The 17,509-nt window shown below is 47.5% G+C and overlaps 1 protein-coding gene across 1 annotated transcript in view; it reads left to right on the top strand.

The window, feature by feature from the left end:
• The window catches only part of LOC119389725 (zinc finger protein castor homolog 1-like), a 186,194-nt gene extending 168,933 nt beyond the window's left edge, over positions 1-17,261 (top strand). Inside the window, 11 exon segments of the mRNA XM_049414530.1 lie at positions 4,020-4,184; positions 4,652-4,868; positions 5,588-5,889; positions 6,479-7,044; positions 7,566-7,694; positions 7,876-7,999; positions 8,128-8,313; positions 8,680-9,078; positions 9,649-9,981; positions 9,983-10,486; positions 11,000-17,261. Of these exon segments, the coding sequence (XP_049270487.1) occupies positions 4,020-4,184; positions 4,652-4,868; positions 5,588-5,889; positions 6,479-7,044; positions 7,566-7,694; positions 7,876-7,999; positions 8,128-8,313; positions 8,680-9,078; positions 9,649-9,981; positions 9,983-10,486; positions 11,000-12,262 (4,188 nt within the window). The 3' untranslated portion in view covers positions 12,263-17,261.
• The last annotated feature ends 248 nt before the right edge of the window (positions 17,262-17,509 follow it).

Genomic DNA, 17,509 nt, shown 5'->3' with positions numbered 1-17,509 from the left:
GTAAGGCATCGCTTGTCCCCCAATCGTTTTTCACCGTGACATCAGACTCTGGTAATGCTAATGGTAATTAATGGTAAATTAATGGAAATGTTGTTAAACGTCACGTTGGAGAGAAAGGCTTATCGCATCAACAAAAGGGACGTGAGATGCACATGTGAAATTTGCAAGAAAGCTCAGAACACGCAGGTGGTATATGATACTATTGGTAGAATACACCCGTTGATTTGCACAATTCTAAATTTACTAGTCGCTCTGTCCACATATGTCGCTATTCGCAATGCTTAAACTGAGATACCATGCTGCTAACATACGTAGTTTTTCAGTCACTTTATCGGAGCCTTGAACAAGGTAATCACCCCGAATTAAATATGCGTCGTCAAGAAAGCTCTAAACAGGATGTGACATGAATTACATTTTAGCCTTTTCGTAAGCTTACCCTTCGTATTTAGATTAAGCGCACCGATCTTGTGTACACCCGTTTTGTTGGAAATGGTTATCTGTCGCGACGTCTCGGCAAGTGTTCCTGCGCCGGTCGCTTTCAAAGGAAAATTTACAAACTCTGAAAACATACAGAGCCTTTATTTTCTGGCTCGCTCGCACGCTGATGTATCAACTATAGCCCTTAGTATGGAGCGAAAAGAAAAAAAATATTGAGAACGAAAGGTCCGCAGGTCATAAAACAAGCCGCACCGCTAAGCGCAATTACGGGCGCAACCGCCAAGAAAATGAAGAAAAACTGGGAAAACAAAACAGAGGTCGTAAACGGGAAACATGAAAGTGGCGGGAAATACCGCGCCAACTGGGCAAAAAAAAGTGCGTCTGTCATATATTATGTAGGCGCCGCCTGAGAACATTTCCATCATGCAGAAGGCCGCTGGACCTGTTTTATGCACGAAACACTTCGCAACAGTTTATTGCATTTGGCAGCCCCATACGCTGCTTATAGTGAAGACGTGTCAAGGAAACACGTCGCCGCGCGCAAGATTTTTCGCCTAACGAGCGAAATGATCGCGTAACTGTGTGGGACATTTTGACACCTGCGTTCCCTTTGGTAAAAACGACTTGGCACTTTCCTAAGAAAAAAAAAATCAACGATGAAATGACCGGAATGTAAGTACGTGTCGCGTTTGTTATTGCCGGTTTCGCGCGTTGCGTGGAGTCAAGTTTCTTTCGTTAATGAACAAGCAATTAGCCGCAGGAATCCGAAAAGGCGTGGGAGCGTCTGTAGGAGTTAACCAACATGAAATTAACGGACGCCGTGCTGATTACAGCACCATCTCAGAGCTGGGATATTGCATACGCCACAATCCACCTTCTTTTTCACCGTGCCACGGCGCATGCGCCCTTCGCCTAGCGGGAAAGTCGCGAAACGCTTTGGTAGGGTCTCCGCAAGCCTTCCGATCTCGGAGGCTTTTGTTCTGGCGATCCCGGTTGTCCCGCATCACCCCGCAAAGCTCCGTCCCCCAACCAGCACAGGTAGAGGACAGCACAGGAATATAAAAAAAATGTGGATTTTATTTGGTCACTGCGTGCCGTAGCATTTCACTAAAGGTAAAGGTCGAGGTTGAGTATAGCCAGCAATTGAATGTTTCTATCAGATATCAGCGCACCGTTTCACTGGCGTCTCAGATCTATCCCTCGGAACGTGGGGTCAATCAGGACAAGGTAGTATACAAATCATTGCGTTTGTGCACCTGCTCCGTGGAACATGGCTTGCATATAAAAGGCGAGAGCGCAATGCGAAGAGAAACGTGAATATAAAGCTTTCAAAACTTCGAAGCGGGCTAGTAATCTAGTTCTTTTTTTTTTGCACTTTATTTCTCTTTCTTCATATGAACTGAATAACCCTCTTCACGTGACCTCCCGTAAGCGTTTTTTAGTAGGGTTGAATCGCCAAACCGAGCGAAGTCAGCCGTGTTAGTCCAAACATAGCGACGCCATTAAACACTGCTCCTCCACTCGACCTTGAAAGAGTATTTTTTCTTCTTTTTTTTCCTTTACACTCATGGCTTTCCTTTTCTTAGTTTAATTGGCTCCAAAGTTTCTCGTTCGGCACTCCCCGCCAAGTTCGTGCTTGCAGCGCCCAGTTCGCTCCTAGCAAAACACAACAAGAGCACGTGATACCCGTATCATCTTGACCTCTGGCGCACCCTTTTTTGCTCTCGCTATTTTTGTGCCTAAACGCAAGCATATTTTTGGAAGAAGGCGTCTCGCATGTAACGAAAAAACTACCCACTCATTTGGGCCTAACGCACGGAGTTTAGCCACTGAAGTAAATGGGGTTTCAGGAAGAACGATGCGCAGCAATAAGTGGAGAGTCACGTGAAGGGAAAAAAAAGAAGCAGCGAAAGAAAGGAATTCAACAAGGACAAAACTAAACAAACGATGCCCGTTAAGGAGGCGTGCAGAATGAATGCGCTGCACTTGATTACCCAATGGTGTGTGCCACTTCTTCTCTCTCCCTCAGTTCCCAACTTTCTGCGTTTATCTTTACTCGTGTGTTTTTTTTTCTATTCTGACCAACTGGTCAAGCTTTTAGTATTATATAACCAGGGGCCGCATATTACAGGAGAGCCGAGCGAGCGAGCGGTATTAGTGGCGTGAAATATAGTGCTATACAGGGCCGAGTGGTTTTTGAGCAGTCGTCGCCAGGAGCCAAAGGCACGTGTAGTAAGTCATGATAAGGTTGGCGCCTCGAGGCGCCATACTGGGGTGTCTAGAGGCGAGAATGGCGGCCGCGTGACGACGGGCCTAGCTTAGTTTTCGAGTGCCTTGCGGTTCCGCGGCTTCTCTTATCCGTTTACTGCAAGAAAATCCTTCGCCTCGTTGATAATGGATACTGGTTCGCGGCTTCCGCGCGCGCGGCGCGTATCCTTCATTTTGCAAATGCGCCGGCCTAATGCGTTTCACCCTCTCCACCTTTCCGCGTACACGAATAACGCTTAGTAGCACGTTCGACTAACAGAAAAGACGTCAGCGTTGAATTTGGAATCCTTTCTGTATTGTTTTCAGAGCACGCGGCTAAATCGGTGGGCACTGTAAGAGTTTAGCCTCAAGTAAATACATGTTTTCATACGGGGCTTGCAGCAGCGCAGCTCCTTTGCCCACGCGGAGCATTCTCAAGAAACTACGGGTTTTAAACCCCGTGCATATTTTAAGTACGACGCACGCTGATCCTGAGCTTCTATGCATCGGCTCCAGGAAGGCAGTTTTGAGCATTCATTCGACGTCGGGTCATTGTGCTGTAGTCCTGCATGTAGTTACTCACCCTGTTCCGAGAAAATAGTGACGTGCGTAAGTCACTGACGCATAGAAAGGGTATGAGTGACGTGGATATCTTACAGGGCTGTTTACTAAAAATAGCGTTAGAACAGATCGCCAATTCAAGTATTTGGTTCGGAGTGCAGGATGGGATATTCTTGTCGTGTTCATCTGAAGGGCGTCAAACCCCTGGCCAAGCTACCTGCGTCACAGAAACATCGTCAACACGTTTTTCTTTTGTTTTTTAATGCATGTACATTTCTCTCTGTCTCTTGTGTTAACATAAGTCACGAGTACGCTGAGTGATGTGCTGGCACCACTGTCGGGAAGAAGAGTACGAGGCAGTTCCTTAAGCCTAACTATATACGGGAAGCTGTTGGTAGACATGGTTGCTAAACTTCTAGATAAAAAGAAGGCGTGAATTAAGGTAACATTAAGATATGGATTCTTTAGCGCCATGTACACGGGCTACATTGTTGCCTGCTTATGGAGCTTTATTTCCCGTGACCGCCACGTGTAAACTACATCAAAACGTGGCCACGTCAACTGCAGAATGGTCTGAACGTAGGCTTCTTTTAGCACTGATTCGTGGTGGAGAAACAGCGGGATCTCACGACCTCCTTACCTCGCTGTTGTTCCGTTATGAGGACATGTCGGTTTTATCTTTTATTTAGCAAAGACTTCCCTATAGAAATGTGCTTGGGTTGAGCTTTGCTAACGACGATATGCCTGTTTTTTTTTCCCCCGCTTTCGCGCAGGTCTTTGTGAAGAAGGAGGAGATGATCCGCCACTTCAAGTGGCACAAAAAGCGAGACGAGTCCCTGCAGCACGGATTTTTGCGCTACAGTCCCATGGACGACTGCTCGGAGAAGTTCCCCAACTGCGCCCACAACAGGAAGCAGACGCATTATCATTGTCTAAAGGTGAGCTTTCTCGCGTTTTCAGTGTTTCTTTATCATAGGTTATCAGCAAAAAATGAATCTTCATTACATTTAATTTGATTTAAATAATTACAACTTGAGATATAAATGGTGCATTGTGCGTCAAATATTGAGGTAGTATCTGTCCACTTTTGTTCTGTTAGATTTCTTCGCAGAGAAGTCGGTGCGTAATTGCACTTGAAAAAGTATAATCATATTTGCAGCAATTTGGTCTTCACGGCCTCTGTTTGACAAACTGTTCTTATTCTAGATCTGTCTGTAAAGAATGCCGCGAGCAAATCGTGATATAGTTTAGTGCAAAGGCGACAGGCCGTTGGCGAACAGCGCTTGCGAATAAGTGGCTTTTTAAATTAGGCCACTGTGTACCGTTAAGTATTGACGGTAAACCTGTGATGATATTGGCAGTGTTTCAAGAATGGAGAATGACCTATCTTTTTTTCACGTTTCAGGATAACTGTGACAAGGTGTATATCAGCACATCGGACGTTCAAATGCACGCGAACTACCATCGTAAGGATTCAGCAATCATTCAAGAAGGCTTCCAGAGGTTCCGTGCAACTGAGGATTGTAACACGCCGACGTGCCTCTTCTACGGGCAGAGGACCACGCACTTTCATTGCCGCCGACCAGGCTGCAAGACCACCTTCAAGAACAAGGCTGATATCGGTAAGCGTATCAGTCAGTTCTATTCCAAGTGAACGCTTTCACCGAAACACGGATTTTAACGTGTCTTTGGCGACTCAAGTTGTTTGGGCAATGGTTGCAGTTATTCTATGAATTAAGTTGAAATCGCCGTAACTTACTTCTACCATCATTATACCTATATTGTTAGGTAGCGCACTTTGGACGGGGACAAAATAAACAGGAAGGACACGACACTCTCTACACTCGCAACTGAATTTATTTCAGGAAAAATACTTCAATATATATGCACCGCATTACACTCGCAACTGAAATAAGTTCCGTTGCGAGTGTAGCGAGTGTCGTGTCCTTCCTGTTTCTTTTGTCCCCGTCCAAAGTGCACTACCTAACCATATAGGTATAATGATCAGTCACCAACTAGCCCAGCTCTCAACCTTATTGTACTTCTACCATGGTTCAAAACGCTCGCAAAAGCTTTTTCAAACCGGGTCACACGTGAACGAGGCTGTTAGCGCAGTTGAGCGAGCTCAACTTTGTGGATTTCGTTTGTTGCATCTCAATTTTCAATGCCAAGAATATTCAGCTTATGGTAAATGAAAAGATAGGTATCTAGCCACCCCTGTGAACGCTTACGAGATTCTGTTTTTTTTTTTTCATTTTAAAAGATCCATGCGGATTAGTAAATGCACGATGCTCATTATTACGCCATCTTGTAACGCTGTTTTCTCCGTTCACCCCTGTAGAGAAGCACAAGACGTACCACATCAAAGACGAGCAGTTGAACAAGGACGGCTTCAAGAAGTTCATGAAACACGAGCACTGCTCGTACGAGAACTGCAGGTTCTCGCGCATCTGCAACCACATCCACTGCATCCGGCCGGGGTGCAGCTACGTGCTGCATTCCAGCGGGCAGCTGTACTCCCACAAGCGCAAACACGAGCGCCAGGACACCGAGATGGCCTACCGCAAGTTCAAGCTGGCCCAGAGTATGCTCAAGAGCTACGGGCAGCCCGGCGACCTACCTCCCGGAATCACCGCCGAACAGGTACGTCGAGAGTGAAGTTTCAAGCTATGTTTATTTATGCACCATGGCGTAAACATTATCAAAGCAACTACAGGCTTTATGAACGTGCAGTAAGCCTCGTGAGGTGATGTTAACTAAATTCAGGTGACAGGGTCTTGTACAGATCCTCTCGACTGGCCGTATGTATTGGGCATTGCTCTTTGTGGACTGGTCCTGGTCATATCTCGATGCTGTGTTGCCATGGTGCAGTAATTAAGTCATGATCCTGGGATTCCTTGCAAAGCCATTTTGCGAACACCTGGTCGATATCAACAGGAACGCTTAAACGCAATACCCACGCGAAATATCATAGCACAATTCCAGTGACTCTTCAGTCATTCAGTCATCTTGTCCTTCTCTGCAGAAATGTATTACATTGAAGGCGCACACATTAACACTTGTAATCGAGTCCACTTTTCTACGATGTCCTGAAGAAAACATGAGATCAATGTATTTTAGTAGCAGCAGGAAAGCAATGTGAAACGGCTATTTAGGTGTGATTGCCAGAAGAAGCGTCGTTCGTGGTGTCGCACGATGTATTCCTCACGCATTGTCCCTGCCTCGTTCGCAGCTGGCCCTGTGCGAGCAGAGCTTGAGTAGCTCGCCCGTGCAGAGCATGTTCCCTGGCGGCATACCTTCCGGAACGTCGCCGCTTCAGCAGGGTGCCAACGTCGGCACCGCTACGCCCGTGACGACAGCGTCTGGAGGAGTAGGAAGCCTGGGCCCCGTCGCGGACCCCAAGGGTCTCGTCGGCAACCACCACCACCAGCAGCAGCAACAGCAGCCGCAACAGCAGGCGCTGTCTTTCGACGGCAGCAAGCAGCTCGGCACCATGGGCCTTAGCAGTAACGGCGGTAGCGGCTCGGCACCGCAGCCCTGCGCGTCCGACGCGAGCCAACAGCCCAAAGCGCACAACATGCTTGACCCGGCGTTCTTGTCGGCGTTCCTGCCCAATGCCTCGGGCGTGGGCGCCGCCATGCACCCGGGTCTGGCGTTCAACTTTGCGACCAGTCAGGGCTTTGGCAGCAGCGCGAAAGAGGACGAGGGCTGCGCGCCGCCGAGCAACGGTCAGCGGGCGCTCGACGCCGCCAGAGATGCGGGAAAAGTGGAGGAGACCTGGCAGCGGTACATGGTCAGGTGAGCGCTCATTTCTTTGCTGTTTGGTACGTGGTCAGATGAACGCTCATTTCTTTGGTGTATATGGTTAACAGGGCTGTGAATGTGGTGTCTTGCTCTTCTTCGTGCCGACACTTGCTCCTCACAAAGACAAATCAGAAGTTTGCAGCAGCAGAGAGACGACCCATGCATGCTTTTCATGTCATATAAAATCAGATATGTAAAGTTGCAAACTCTTAAACTGGTTTAGTGAGTGCTTGTAAGCCTTACTTTCTGTGCAGTACCATAACTTGGTAATTATGGACTACATCACTTCCTCGCTTCAGCTCAAGTGTTCTATTAAAGTTTTTCAATCAATCAATGTGCAAATGCGAATTAAATATAGCTAAATGTATTAGTTGCTTTCCGCACGTGTACATAGCAATCACGCGACAGATATTTGTAAGGCACATGCGGAAGGTTGTGCGATAAGTCGCTTGGTTCCGTAATGCCCACAGGCCCGCTGCAATCCGTATTTATACGCATTTGATTTCTGTGCGCAGGTACTCGCCAACGGACCTATGCCGACCCGAATGCGAGTTTATCTACCGCGAGCATTATCACTGCACCACCGACAACTGTTCCATGGTTTTTCCTGGAAAAGATATTGGAGGAGTCCAAGAACATGCAAAGTGAGACATTGGCCTCTTCATCGCATCCATTGTGCTATTAATTAAGTGTGACAGAAAAATTAACTTATTTTACAACATTAGCCGCACAGTAGTAAGAGAACTGTTTCGTCAAATATTATATGGGTCAAAACAACGTAGCTCCATTTTGCACCAGATGTTTGATATCATCCTTAAATTACAGAAATCACGAGCATCAGGATCAGATCACACAGTGCTTCTACCACACCGTGGGAAAGAGCATTGATGGAGAATGCCCACCTGATTGCCCCTTCACATTAAAGGAAAAGCACTACCATTGCCAATGGGTAAGTTACATCAATTTTGTGAATTTGTCATCTTGAAATACTCGTAACTGTTTATTTGTAGCTTAGAACTGGTGTTCGCACCTGGGCATGGCTTTGTGTAACTCATGACGATTCTGTGCTCTCTGCAGGATGGTTGCAGGGACATTGTGAGCAGTACTGACAAGCCCTTTCGGCGGCTGGACCACTACAAGATGCACGAGTACACGACCAAGTTGAGCATGTCCAGGGACCATTTCAGTGCCATCCCGTCAGTGCCCATAGACGGAGTCTTCAGGCGCAAGCGGGGACGGCCACCAAAGAACCGAATGATTGAGGTGAGCTGGTTGTACTGCCACTCGTGCAGCATTTCTTTCCTTGCATTGGTAACGAAACAGTAATTTAAAAAATAAGGCTTTATAGGATCGTCAAGCGTATATACTACCTCGTTCAGTCGAGCAGTAACGCGTTTATTTCCTTTCATGAGCTGGTAGAGTGGATATTGAACACTATCGGAGCGGGATTTTGACTGCCTTGACGAATATATGAACTGCCGCTAAGACATGTTATGTGAATTGCTCTAAAATCACTTCTAGCCTCGCTGAAGGAGTACCATTGAATTGAAGACAATAACAACTTTTTTTGTGTGTGTGGTTCTTGTACAAAAGTTGTTCACGCTCTTTTCATTTTCTTTCCGCAAACAGTTCCCACTCGGCCCCACTTCACCCCACCTGTCACAAGCCATCTACGCGAGCTTCAAGCTTCCCAAGCCTGGATCTAGTCAAAGTATACCGACTCTCTTTCCAACGTTCCAAGGACCGGGAGGCACCGGTGGACTCCTTGGCATGCCCGGTCCATCCAGCATGCCTCGCATTCCACTGGGCTCCGGCGGGATGGACTTCACAGTTGAGAACCAACAGGCACTGCAGTTCCTGCAGCAGCATCAACACATCCAGGAGAAGTTGTTGGAGCAGCAGGAAAAGCACTCTGCCGAACAGGCTGCTTTGATGGCAGTCAAAGCAGAACCGAAGGAGTCGTCGGAGCCAGAGACTACGGCACCTCGCACCACACCCACGCCGTCGCAGCCGACGACAAATCCTGACGTGAGTGTATTCAAAGTGTCTCGTGACGTTTTCATATTGCACTACGTCATTGTTTTTTCCCGTTTTGTCGAAAACGCCGTCGCCTTTGAAATGGAGTAAGGTCTGAGTCCGGGCTAGTTGGTATTCCATTTCAAATTGCGGTTACAGCGCAGGGGAAGACACGAGACAGGGACCGACGAAGACGAGCGCTGTCTTCGTCGGTCCCTGTCTCGTGTCTTCCCCTGCGCTGTAACCGCAATTTGATTTGAAATGGAATCGACAATAACTCACTGGCGTAGTCCCTAATTAATATTCGATTAGAGACATCACCTTTCGACAGGTTGTAATTATTTCCTTGCTATTGGCTTGTCGTCTTCGCGAATACTGCGTCCATCATTAGCATCGACTGGAATATTATCGTGCATACAATTCTTGCCTAAGGTATTTTGGGATACGGACTCAACATCTTAACCATTATCGCACAGTACCGCGCACACGGGACACGGTACTTTACGAAGTGATCTTAGTTCTTAGCTAAAGTGCTCATATATATAAATTATTATGTCAACAAATTGGTCAACATTCCCGCAGGTACACGAGGGCTTCTTCATCTTCCCGGAGAACAGCGTATGTCCGGACAGTCTGTGCGCCTTCCTGGGTCAGCGGCACTTCCATTGCGTCCAGGCACGGTGTCACTACGTGACCGACCGGGAAGACATCCTTGTGCTGCATTCCAAAGACTTCCATGACAACATCGACATCATCGAGGGATTCGTCTTCTACGACCGAAGCGTCGACTGCCGACTGCCCGGTTGCCACAGCAACAAGGTCAACAGGCACTTCCACTGCACGCGACCCAACTGCAACTACTCCTTCGTTCGCTACTCGACCATGAGTCTACATGAACAGAAGCACAGCAGTCCCTCAGCAGCACACGCAACAGCAGCCCAACAGCTCACCCTTGCCGGAGGAAGAGGACGAAGGGCCCTCACCTCCGAAGAAGAGGTCCTGCTCCAGCGACGACGACCGTACCGCTAGTCCCGCCGCTAGTGACAGCTCCCAGAAGACGGTTGTCAAGTCGGCCGGAACCTTCTACCCGCTCTCTGCTTTCACGAATAGCGGCGGCAACGGCAACAACAGCGGCGTAGGCAAGACGGGCAATGACAACGGCAACCACAACGAGGACGAAGAGGCGGAGAAGGAAAGGCTGCGTACGAGTCCGGCTTCTAGCACGGCCTCTTCGCTGCCTGATACGGACCAGCAACCGCTCATGAAACTCCTGATGAAGCCGACCATGAGCAGCATCCCGGTGTCCAACATAATCCCGGGTATGGAAAGGCACATCATGTTCAGCGAGTGTCAGAACTGCGGGAGACCCTTTTGCAAGAAGAAGAAGCGAGACCACTTTCATTGCAACATATGTAATCAGGTGAGAACCGTAAGCTAGTATTTTGTTCCTTTTCAATATTTCGGTGTCGCAATGATGAGTTACGTATCAATAAACACGAACCTTGTCGATGTCGTAGCATGCAGGAACTTTTATATGAGTGTGGGGAACTTTATATGAGACTTTTTACGAGGAAGCGTTAGATGTGTAAACAGCAATTTTGCTGCTGTGGTTGATAGAAGTCAAAATAATTAATGCCTAGTTAAGCAGTGGCTGAGCAATGTTAATAAGTCCGTCAAACGATTTCAAACTTGCTGTTTTAGTTCTCTTATATTTGTTTATTCACGTTTTCTTTGGACAATTTTAAAGCTGAAACCAAGATTGCGTTACCATAGGTCAGTAGAACGTACTTGGAAATTTAATCGTTCTGGCGGCTGCCTAAAGGACCATTTCTACCTCTTAGGTCCATTTGCCTATACGGTGGCTTTGCCACTATTTAACTCTTCATGCCGAGAAGCTAAACCTCCGCGTCCTTTTTTTTTCTGTATATCACAGGCTTTCTCGAGCTTCTCTCGGCTTCGACTCCACGTGGGAAAGCATTCGGGTGCACCAAGTCCCGTACCCGTGTACCCCGACGGACGCACGACACCTTTGTCCGGGCAATCTTCGCCGGTATCCTCAACGGCGCAGGGAGACTCGGACGCCGATGAAGAGCAAGAGACGTCGGCACCTGGGCGCACTGATTCTCCTTCATCGAAGAGGTCGTCGCCCGACCCGAGGCCCCAGGGACCCCCTCCACTAATTCCTCAGGGCTACCAACCTCCAACGAGCACCACATCGAACAGCAACAACGAGGATCAGCAGCAGCAACACGCTTTCTTCAACACACCTCCCAAGCTGAGCCTCCAGAACATACAGAACATGCAGAACATGCAGCACATGTTCTGGCCGCCCGTCTCGTCGCCCGGAATGATACCGGGAATGGCGCCCCTAAACCCGGCCTTGCTGGGCCTGGGAGACATGGCGGGCCATCCCAACATCGACCTGCAGCACCTAGCGCTCATGTGCCCCTCGGGCGACATGTTCTACAACTCGGCCAACCAGATGAACGCAGCCGCGGCTGCCGCCGCCGCTGCCGCAGCGGCCGCCGCGGCGTCCGACCAGAAGCGGCCCCTGTTCGGCAACTGCAAGGGCGAAGAACCGCTCACCATGGTGAGCGAGGCGAAGCGCATGAAGATGCCCAGCCTACGCATCCTCAAGGACGAGCCGGTGCCCGAGGGCTACGTGCGCTTCCGCTTCAACGAGGACTGCGGCTACCGGCACTGCGGGTATCGCGAGCACCAGACGCACTTCCACTGCACTCGCAAGGACTGCGGCTACAGCTTCTGCGACAAGACGCGCTTCGTGCAGCACACGGCGCGACACGAGCGTCTAGACACGCTCATGGGCGGCGACTTCCGCCAGTTCCGCGCCAACGTGCACTGCGGCCGCGCCGACTGCCCGCACGCCGCGAGCCAGGCGGCGGCCAACGGACCTGGCGGCGTGGGCGGCGGCAGTAACAAGGCGTCACACTTCCATTGCCTCAAGTGCGACTTCGTATGCACGGATACCAACAAGGTGGTTGCGCACCGCAGGCAGCACGCCAAGCTGGACAGCATCAACGCTGCGGGCTTCGAGAAGTACACGCCCTCGCAGAACTGCGGCGTCGACAGCTGCAACTACAACGCGAAGCAGACGCACTACCACTGCCTCAAGTGCCAATACGCGGTGCTGGGCCTGTCGCAGATGTCTTCGCACAAGTACCGCCACATGGACTGATTGACTGATGGCGCTTACGGGCGCAGCGGTGTGCGTTGCGGCGTCCGTGACGCGCTGCGCGAGCCGGTCACGTGTACTCGGCACTTTTGTGGTGGTGGCTGAGAAGACTGTCGTTTGTATCTCTTCTACCCAGTTGCGTGTGTGATTGGGCGCGCGGGTCTTGAATGGCACCTCCAAACCGCGCGCGAAGGACGAGCATTCTTTTTTTTTTTTTTTTGTCGCAAAGGACTATAAGAGCCTCATGTGTTGAGAATGCCAAGCATTCTGACTTAATAGTGGACACCTGTTCCCTGGGCCTGTTTTTGTTCTTCCTTCCAATGTTTCTTTCGCGTGTAGTGCATCAAAATGTGTTCTGGTGTCATTCAACCAGGATGGCTTCGTGGCATCACATTTGCATTTGTTTTTCTTTTGTTTTTGAGACCTTACGTCACACGGTTATGTGTCACAATACAGTCGAGGTCTTGGTCGAGTGTATATTTAAGCGTTCAACCCATACGGTGAGCGAGCAAGAACAAATGGACAACGTGGGCTGCGGTGTCTGTGACGTAGTGAACAACGTGTGCAATGCTTGGATTGTCGAGCCTCTCTTCATTGTAATTTCCTTTTATATATTTCTTCCACTCGGCGACACGGTGGATGTCTAGGCCCTCGGCCCCGTTTGGTCGTGAGGTTATTGTATGCTGTTTACAGACTGCACAGCACGTATATATATTATATGTCATGCAGTATAATTGAAATAAGATTATGCACTACAACAGAAGCAGTAATTTTGTACATTGCCATCCCCCCCTTCCTTTTTTTTTTTCGCAAGAGAAACTGTACGTACGTATGCACTACCTACAAAACAGCTTTGTAGGTTTCCCGGTGCTTGAATATCAGCGCTGCTGGTCGTCAGTACACACACACAAAAACACAATTTCTTTATTACTCTTGCACATACCTGTAGGGCAACTAGCGCGGTGCGAGCGTTATTCTGTAGCTACATGCGAGTGGTGACGTGGTTTATATTTCCAATTTACTGATGCCTTTCACCGAATTTCACTATCGTTCTAAGCTTTATTTCTAAATGCGAAACATCACTACCTGTGCGCGGCATTAAAACCATGACGTGTCACGCCAATGGGCGCCGTTACTCTGAATTTTCGCCCCCTCGCGAGAACTTGAAAATCGTGTCATTTACTTATACAGTTGTTATGGGGAAGGCTTCTTTTGTGTGTCATTCCAAGACATCTCGCCTTTTTATTTTATTTTAACTTCTTCATATGAAGTAGGTATATTCCTGAAATGAATCGCCCGCTAAGCTTTTAACAATAGAGACTCTATGCAAGCGGACAATGATCGGGGCAGTGTGCAGTGGGAAAAGAAAGATCACGCAGTGGCACTTGAAACGGTCGTTCGTTCGCTCACATGTCCGGTAAAGTTGGTATTTGAGTTATGCAGTTCAGGTTAAGAAAAGCTGTAGACATGCTGACGTGGCGATGGACGTGAAAGGCAGCTGCATACTTCGGTGATGGCTCAGGTTGTAGTTATGTAATGTGAAAGGCAAAACGTGTCAGAGCAGTGGTACATGCACCGATGTATATGTGTACAAATCATGTCACGGCGAAGCTAAACACCGAAAGCGTGGGCAGCTTTAGTTTGTGAAAGAACGGCAAAAAGTGTAGAAGAGAAAGACGCCTCCCAGAGGTAGCTGAGGTTGCATTTATAGTAAGTACATCGTGTGGTTTCAGGAAAAACCGTACGGTGGTATCTGCACTCGTTTTCCAGTTCATTTGGTCAGTCTGTTTGGTATACACGAAAAAAAAAAAACATACAAGATATACTCTGTAGGCGTTGAAACACACTTTCACTTAGCATTTGTGTTTCGGTGTCCCAAAAGCAGCACTGTCGTATGTGAATGAGACTGTGCACTCTCGTAAAGATTTGTAAAACATCATGTAGTACGTGGTCGGTTAACTGTATTTAACTCAAATTTTAAATATCAGCTCGTCTGCTTGCCTGTTTACCGTTGCAGGTCAACGTGACTCACTGCAACTGGCGCACTGTCATCGCATAAAATTCATTTGTAGCTCATGATTTCTTTTTATTTTCTCTTTTTTTTTGTTAATGTCATCGGAATGCGATTTCTGGAACAACTTACAGCCTCCCAACGCTGCGTAAATGTGCTAACATATAAGAGGAGATATAAAGGTGGCATTTCGGCATGCCGTCGGCAATATGAATGCCTTTATTTTGACATCTTTTTTTTTTTCGAATGAATCTTCGCTTCGTTTTCACGGCATCTAATTTTGAGCGCCCTTAATTTTTTATTCACTGGTGAATCGTTCGCGCGCTTGTTGCTCTCTTGCTTCGGTTTTGTTGCTGTACTAGCATGCTGCAGCGAATGTTCGCTCGATGATGAAAATTTTCCGGTGATCGCGTCTCCGAGGCGTTGCAGTGTACGACACAGCAACACTTGGCCGTATGACAGAGCATTTCAGCCAATGGCGATAAATTATACGCCCTCTCCCCTCCCTCCCCCTGTTCGTGTACATAATTCATGCTTATTTTGTGGTTTCTTTTTTGTTCTTTTTCAAGAGAAAGCTGAAACTCGTGGACAACTCTTAAATTTAAAAAAATCCAAATACACGCGAAGCGCATGAATGGCTCTCGTTTTACAACGGGCGAGTTATTATTATTATTTAATTTGGTGGATAGAACAAAATTGTATTATTAATCGGTAGCAACATCAGTAGTTGACCTGTATGTCTTTATTTATTTCGAATTTAATTTTTTTATTTACTTAAGCAACCGGTTGCAACTAGTTGACACCGCAAGACGGCACGTGTTGCAATCCTGTACATCGCATTTGTTTGATCGATATACAGAAACGCTGCCTGATATCGCAAAGTGTCGAAAGGAACATCCCAACAAGAAACTTGTTAGCTTCACAATTGTACAACAGAAAATGTACTGCATTAACATTGCCTACTCCTATTAGATGGACGAACCTGGCACATCATTTTACAAAGAACGCAAAGTCGTCACTTCGAGTACGTTTGTTTTGCAAAACTCCTTTTTCACCAATTTCACGTTCATTTACAGGCAATGCGTAGACCATCGGTGTTGCCTGCCTTAGACACTGTAACGAATACATACAGCAGAATTGAGATGTGTGTTATCACTGCAGATTTACTGACCTGTATGCTTTAATTCATTGTACTTTTCGAGTTTTCCAACGGCATCGAGTGTTTCAGCCTCGAAACTGCTCTCAAAATTTGCGAACTCTTTGGCTGTTTAAGCTGAAGACACTTCGTTTAAATCGACTCAGCTCGTGTATAACGGCAGTATTCGCGGGTTTCGTGGCTTTTTGAAATAGGGTGTCGTCCAAGTTTGCAGCTTTTCTCTTTACGCCTGCTGTCTCCATTTCTTTTCTTTTTTTTCTTTTTTTTGGTCTCATACCTCTGGACGCTGAGGCGTCGAGGATGAGGAGAAGTAGGACTGCGTGTTGGGTGAAATATAATCAACCCGGTGAGACTTGTGAGCCTGAACCGCTGCAGGGGCAGATTACCGCGCGTGTACGCGTTAATGAAACACGTCTTCCCGCCGAATGTACAGAAAGAGCGCGACTGGCTGGCCTTGGCGTCTGTAAACACGAGAGGCTATAGACGACCTAAACTCTATATCGTCTTTCCTTCTTCGGGGTGTCCCTTTAATTTTTTTTTCCCCCGAGCTACCGAGACAGGAAAGACGGAGAGAGAGGTAAAAACCAGCATTATTTTTCTAGGGGGAGATTAACGGCCTGTCGCAGCACGGGAACTAATTCTGCGCCCATTTCTCTTTTCACTTCCTTGATTTTTGTTTTCTTTATTCTTGAAGCTTGTACATACCATGAATAACAGCAGGCGCAGCGCACGCGTTGCGACCTACAGCGGTCAAATGAGCTATGCATAATACTTGCCCCTTCTCCCCCTAACCGCCCTTTATTGGATTTCAGTGTCGTGGGATAGCCCATGCCACGCGTTAGTTCTTTTTTTATGTTTCCTTAGGTTCCTTCAGCGTACTTTATCGTTACCATGATTTGGTAGCGGACATTATTTCTTGTTCCCTTCCTATTTTGTTCCTGTACGATATACTTAACCGAACAGCTCCTGTGCCCAAATTTTCTTTTCTATCATTTTTTTTTACTTTTCCCTACAGCGACGGGCTTCCGCGTTGCTGACTTTCGGGCAGGTCGGAAAATCATTCATCTGTTGTCAAATGATGTGGTTGCACTCGGCAGTAATAAGGGGAATTTACTCTTGGAGCGAATTTAACATGTGCTCAAGGCAAAACTTACCTATGTGAACATCTGTCCAAAAATAAATTGGATCTACGTGTCCAGTGCATTTGCCCAATTTGTAAGCCTTTGCCCCATTTTTAGCAACCAGTATCAATTTATGTGTAACTTTCATGCAAACAAAAGTTAACTTACGCCGCTAAATATCTTCATTGTCTTCTGTATTTTCGCTGAATTTCACATCTGTGTTCTTATGTAACACTGTGGCACGCGGAAGCCCCATCACTGCACTACGATGTGTCCCGGTTAGCATCTCGCAACCAACGCTTTGACCAAATGTTCAGTACACGCTGCCGCAGTAGCTGTTCCTCTCGCATTGTTCACTTTTTTTGTGTGTGTGTCTTGAGTTCGCACGTGTCGACTAGTATGTCTCAAGGCAGAGAGAGGCGAACTTATTTAAGCTGCTTTCCAAAGGCCTTTAGTGTGTTCTTTTTTTTTTTCGTACTTTTGTTCTCTCATCTTCGCTTTCTTTCGAGTTGTCTTTATGTTTTCCCTTCTTCTCGTCTTGCACAAATGTTATTTAATATCGAGACTGTTCAGCATGTGTGCCTCTTGTACATAGAGGGATGTGATCACGATTTTTAATAGTGCTGTGTGTGCCTTACATTTGAGATCCCCAAATTTCCCCCCTTATCCTGTCTCCCATTTCCGCAAAATAAAGGATGTGATAGAAACATACAACCTTCTTCTTGCCTCGTCATCCGCTCCGGCTAATATTTCCTCTTTCGGAGAATGCCAGAGCGATCCGAACGGCTGCGCTGTGGCCGTGCAGGTGCTACCCACAAAATGGCGGCCAGAAACTTAGTCGACCTTAATATTCCTTTTAAGTGTCTTTGCTGGCGCTAGCCCCTAGCGTTTGGTGAACTTTAGGTACACTAGGGTAGACTTTAGAGTGAAAGAAGACTGTTCTGTAGCGGGTATGTGCCATC

Source organism: Rhipicephalus sanguineus, chromosome 4 (assembly GCF_013339695.2).
Source record: "Rhipicephalus sanguineus isolate Rsan-2018 chromosome 4, BIME_Rsan_1.4, whole genome shotgun sequence".
NCBI lineage: Eukaryota > Metazoa > Arthropoda > Arachnida > Ixodida > Ixodidae > Rhipicephalus > Rhipicephalus sanguineus.
The sequence above is the reverse complement of the archived record's forward strand: the minus strand, read 5'-3'. Positions and strand labels throughout refer to the sequence as shown.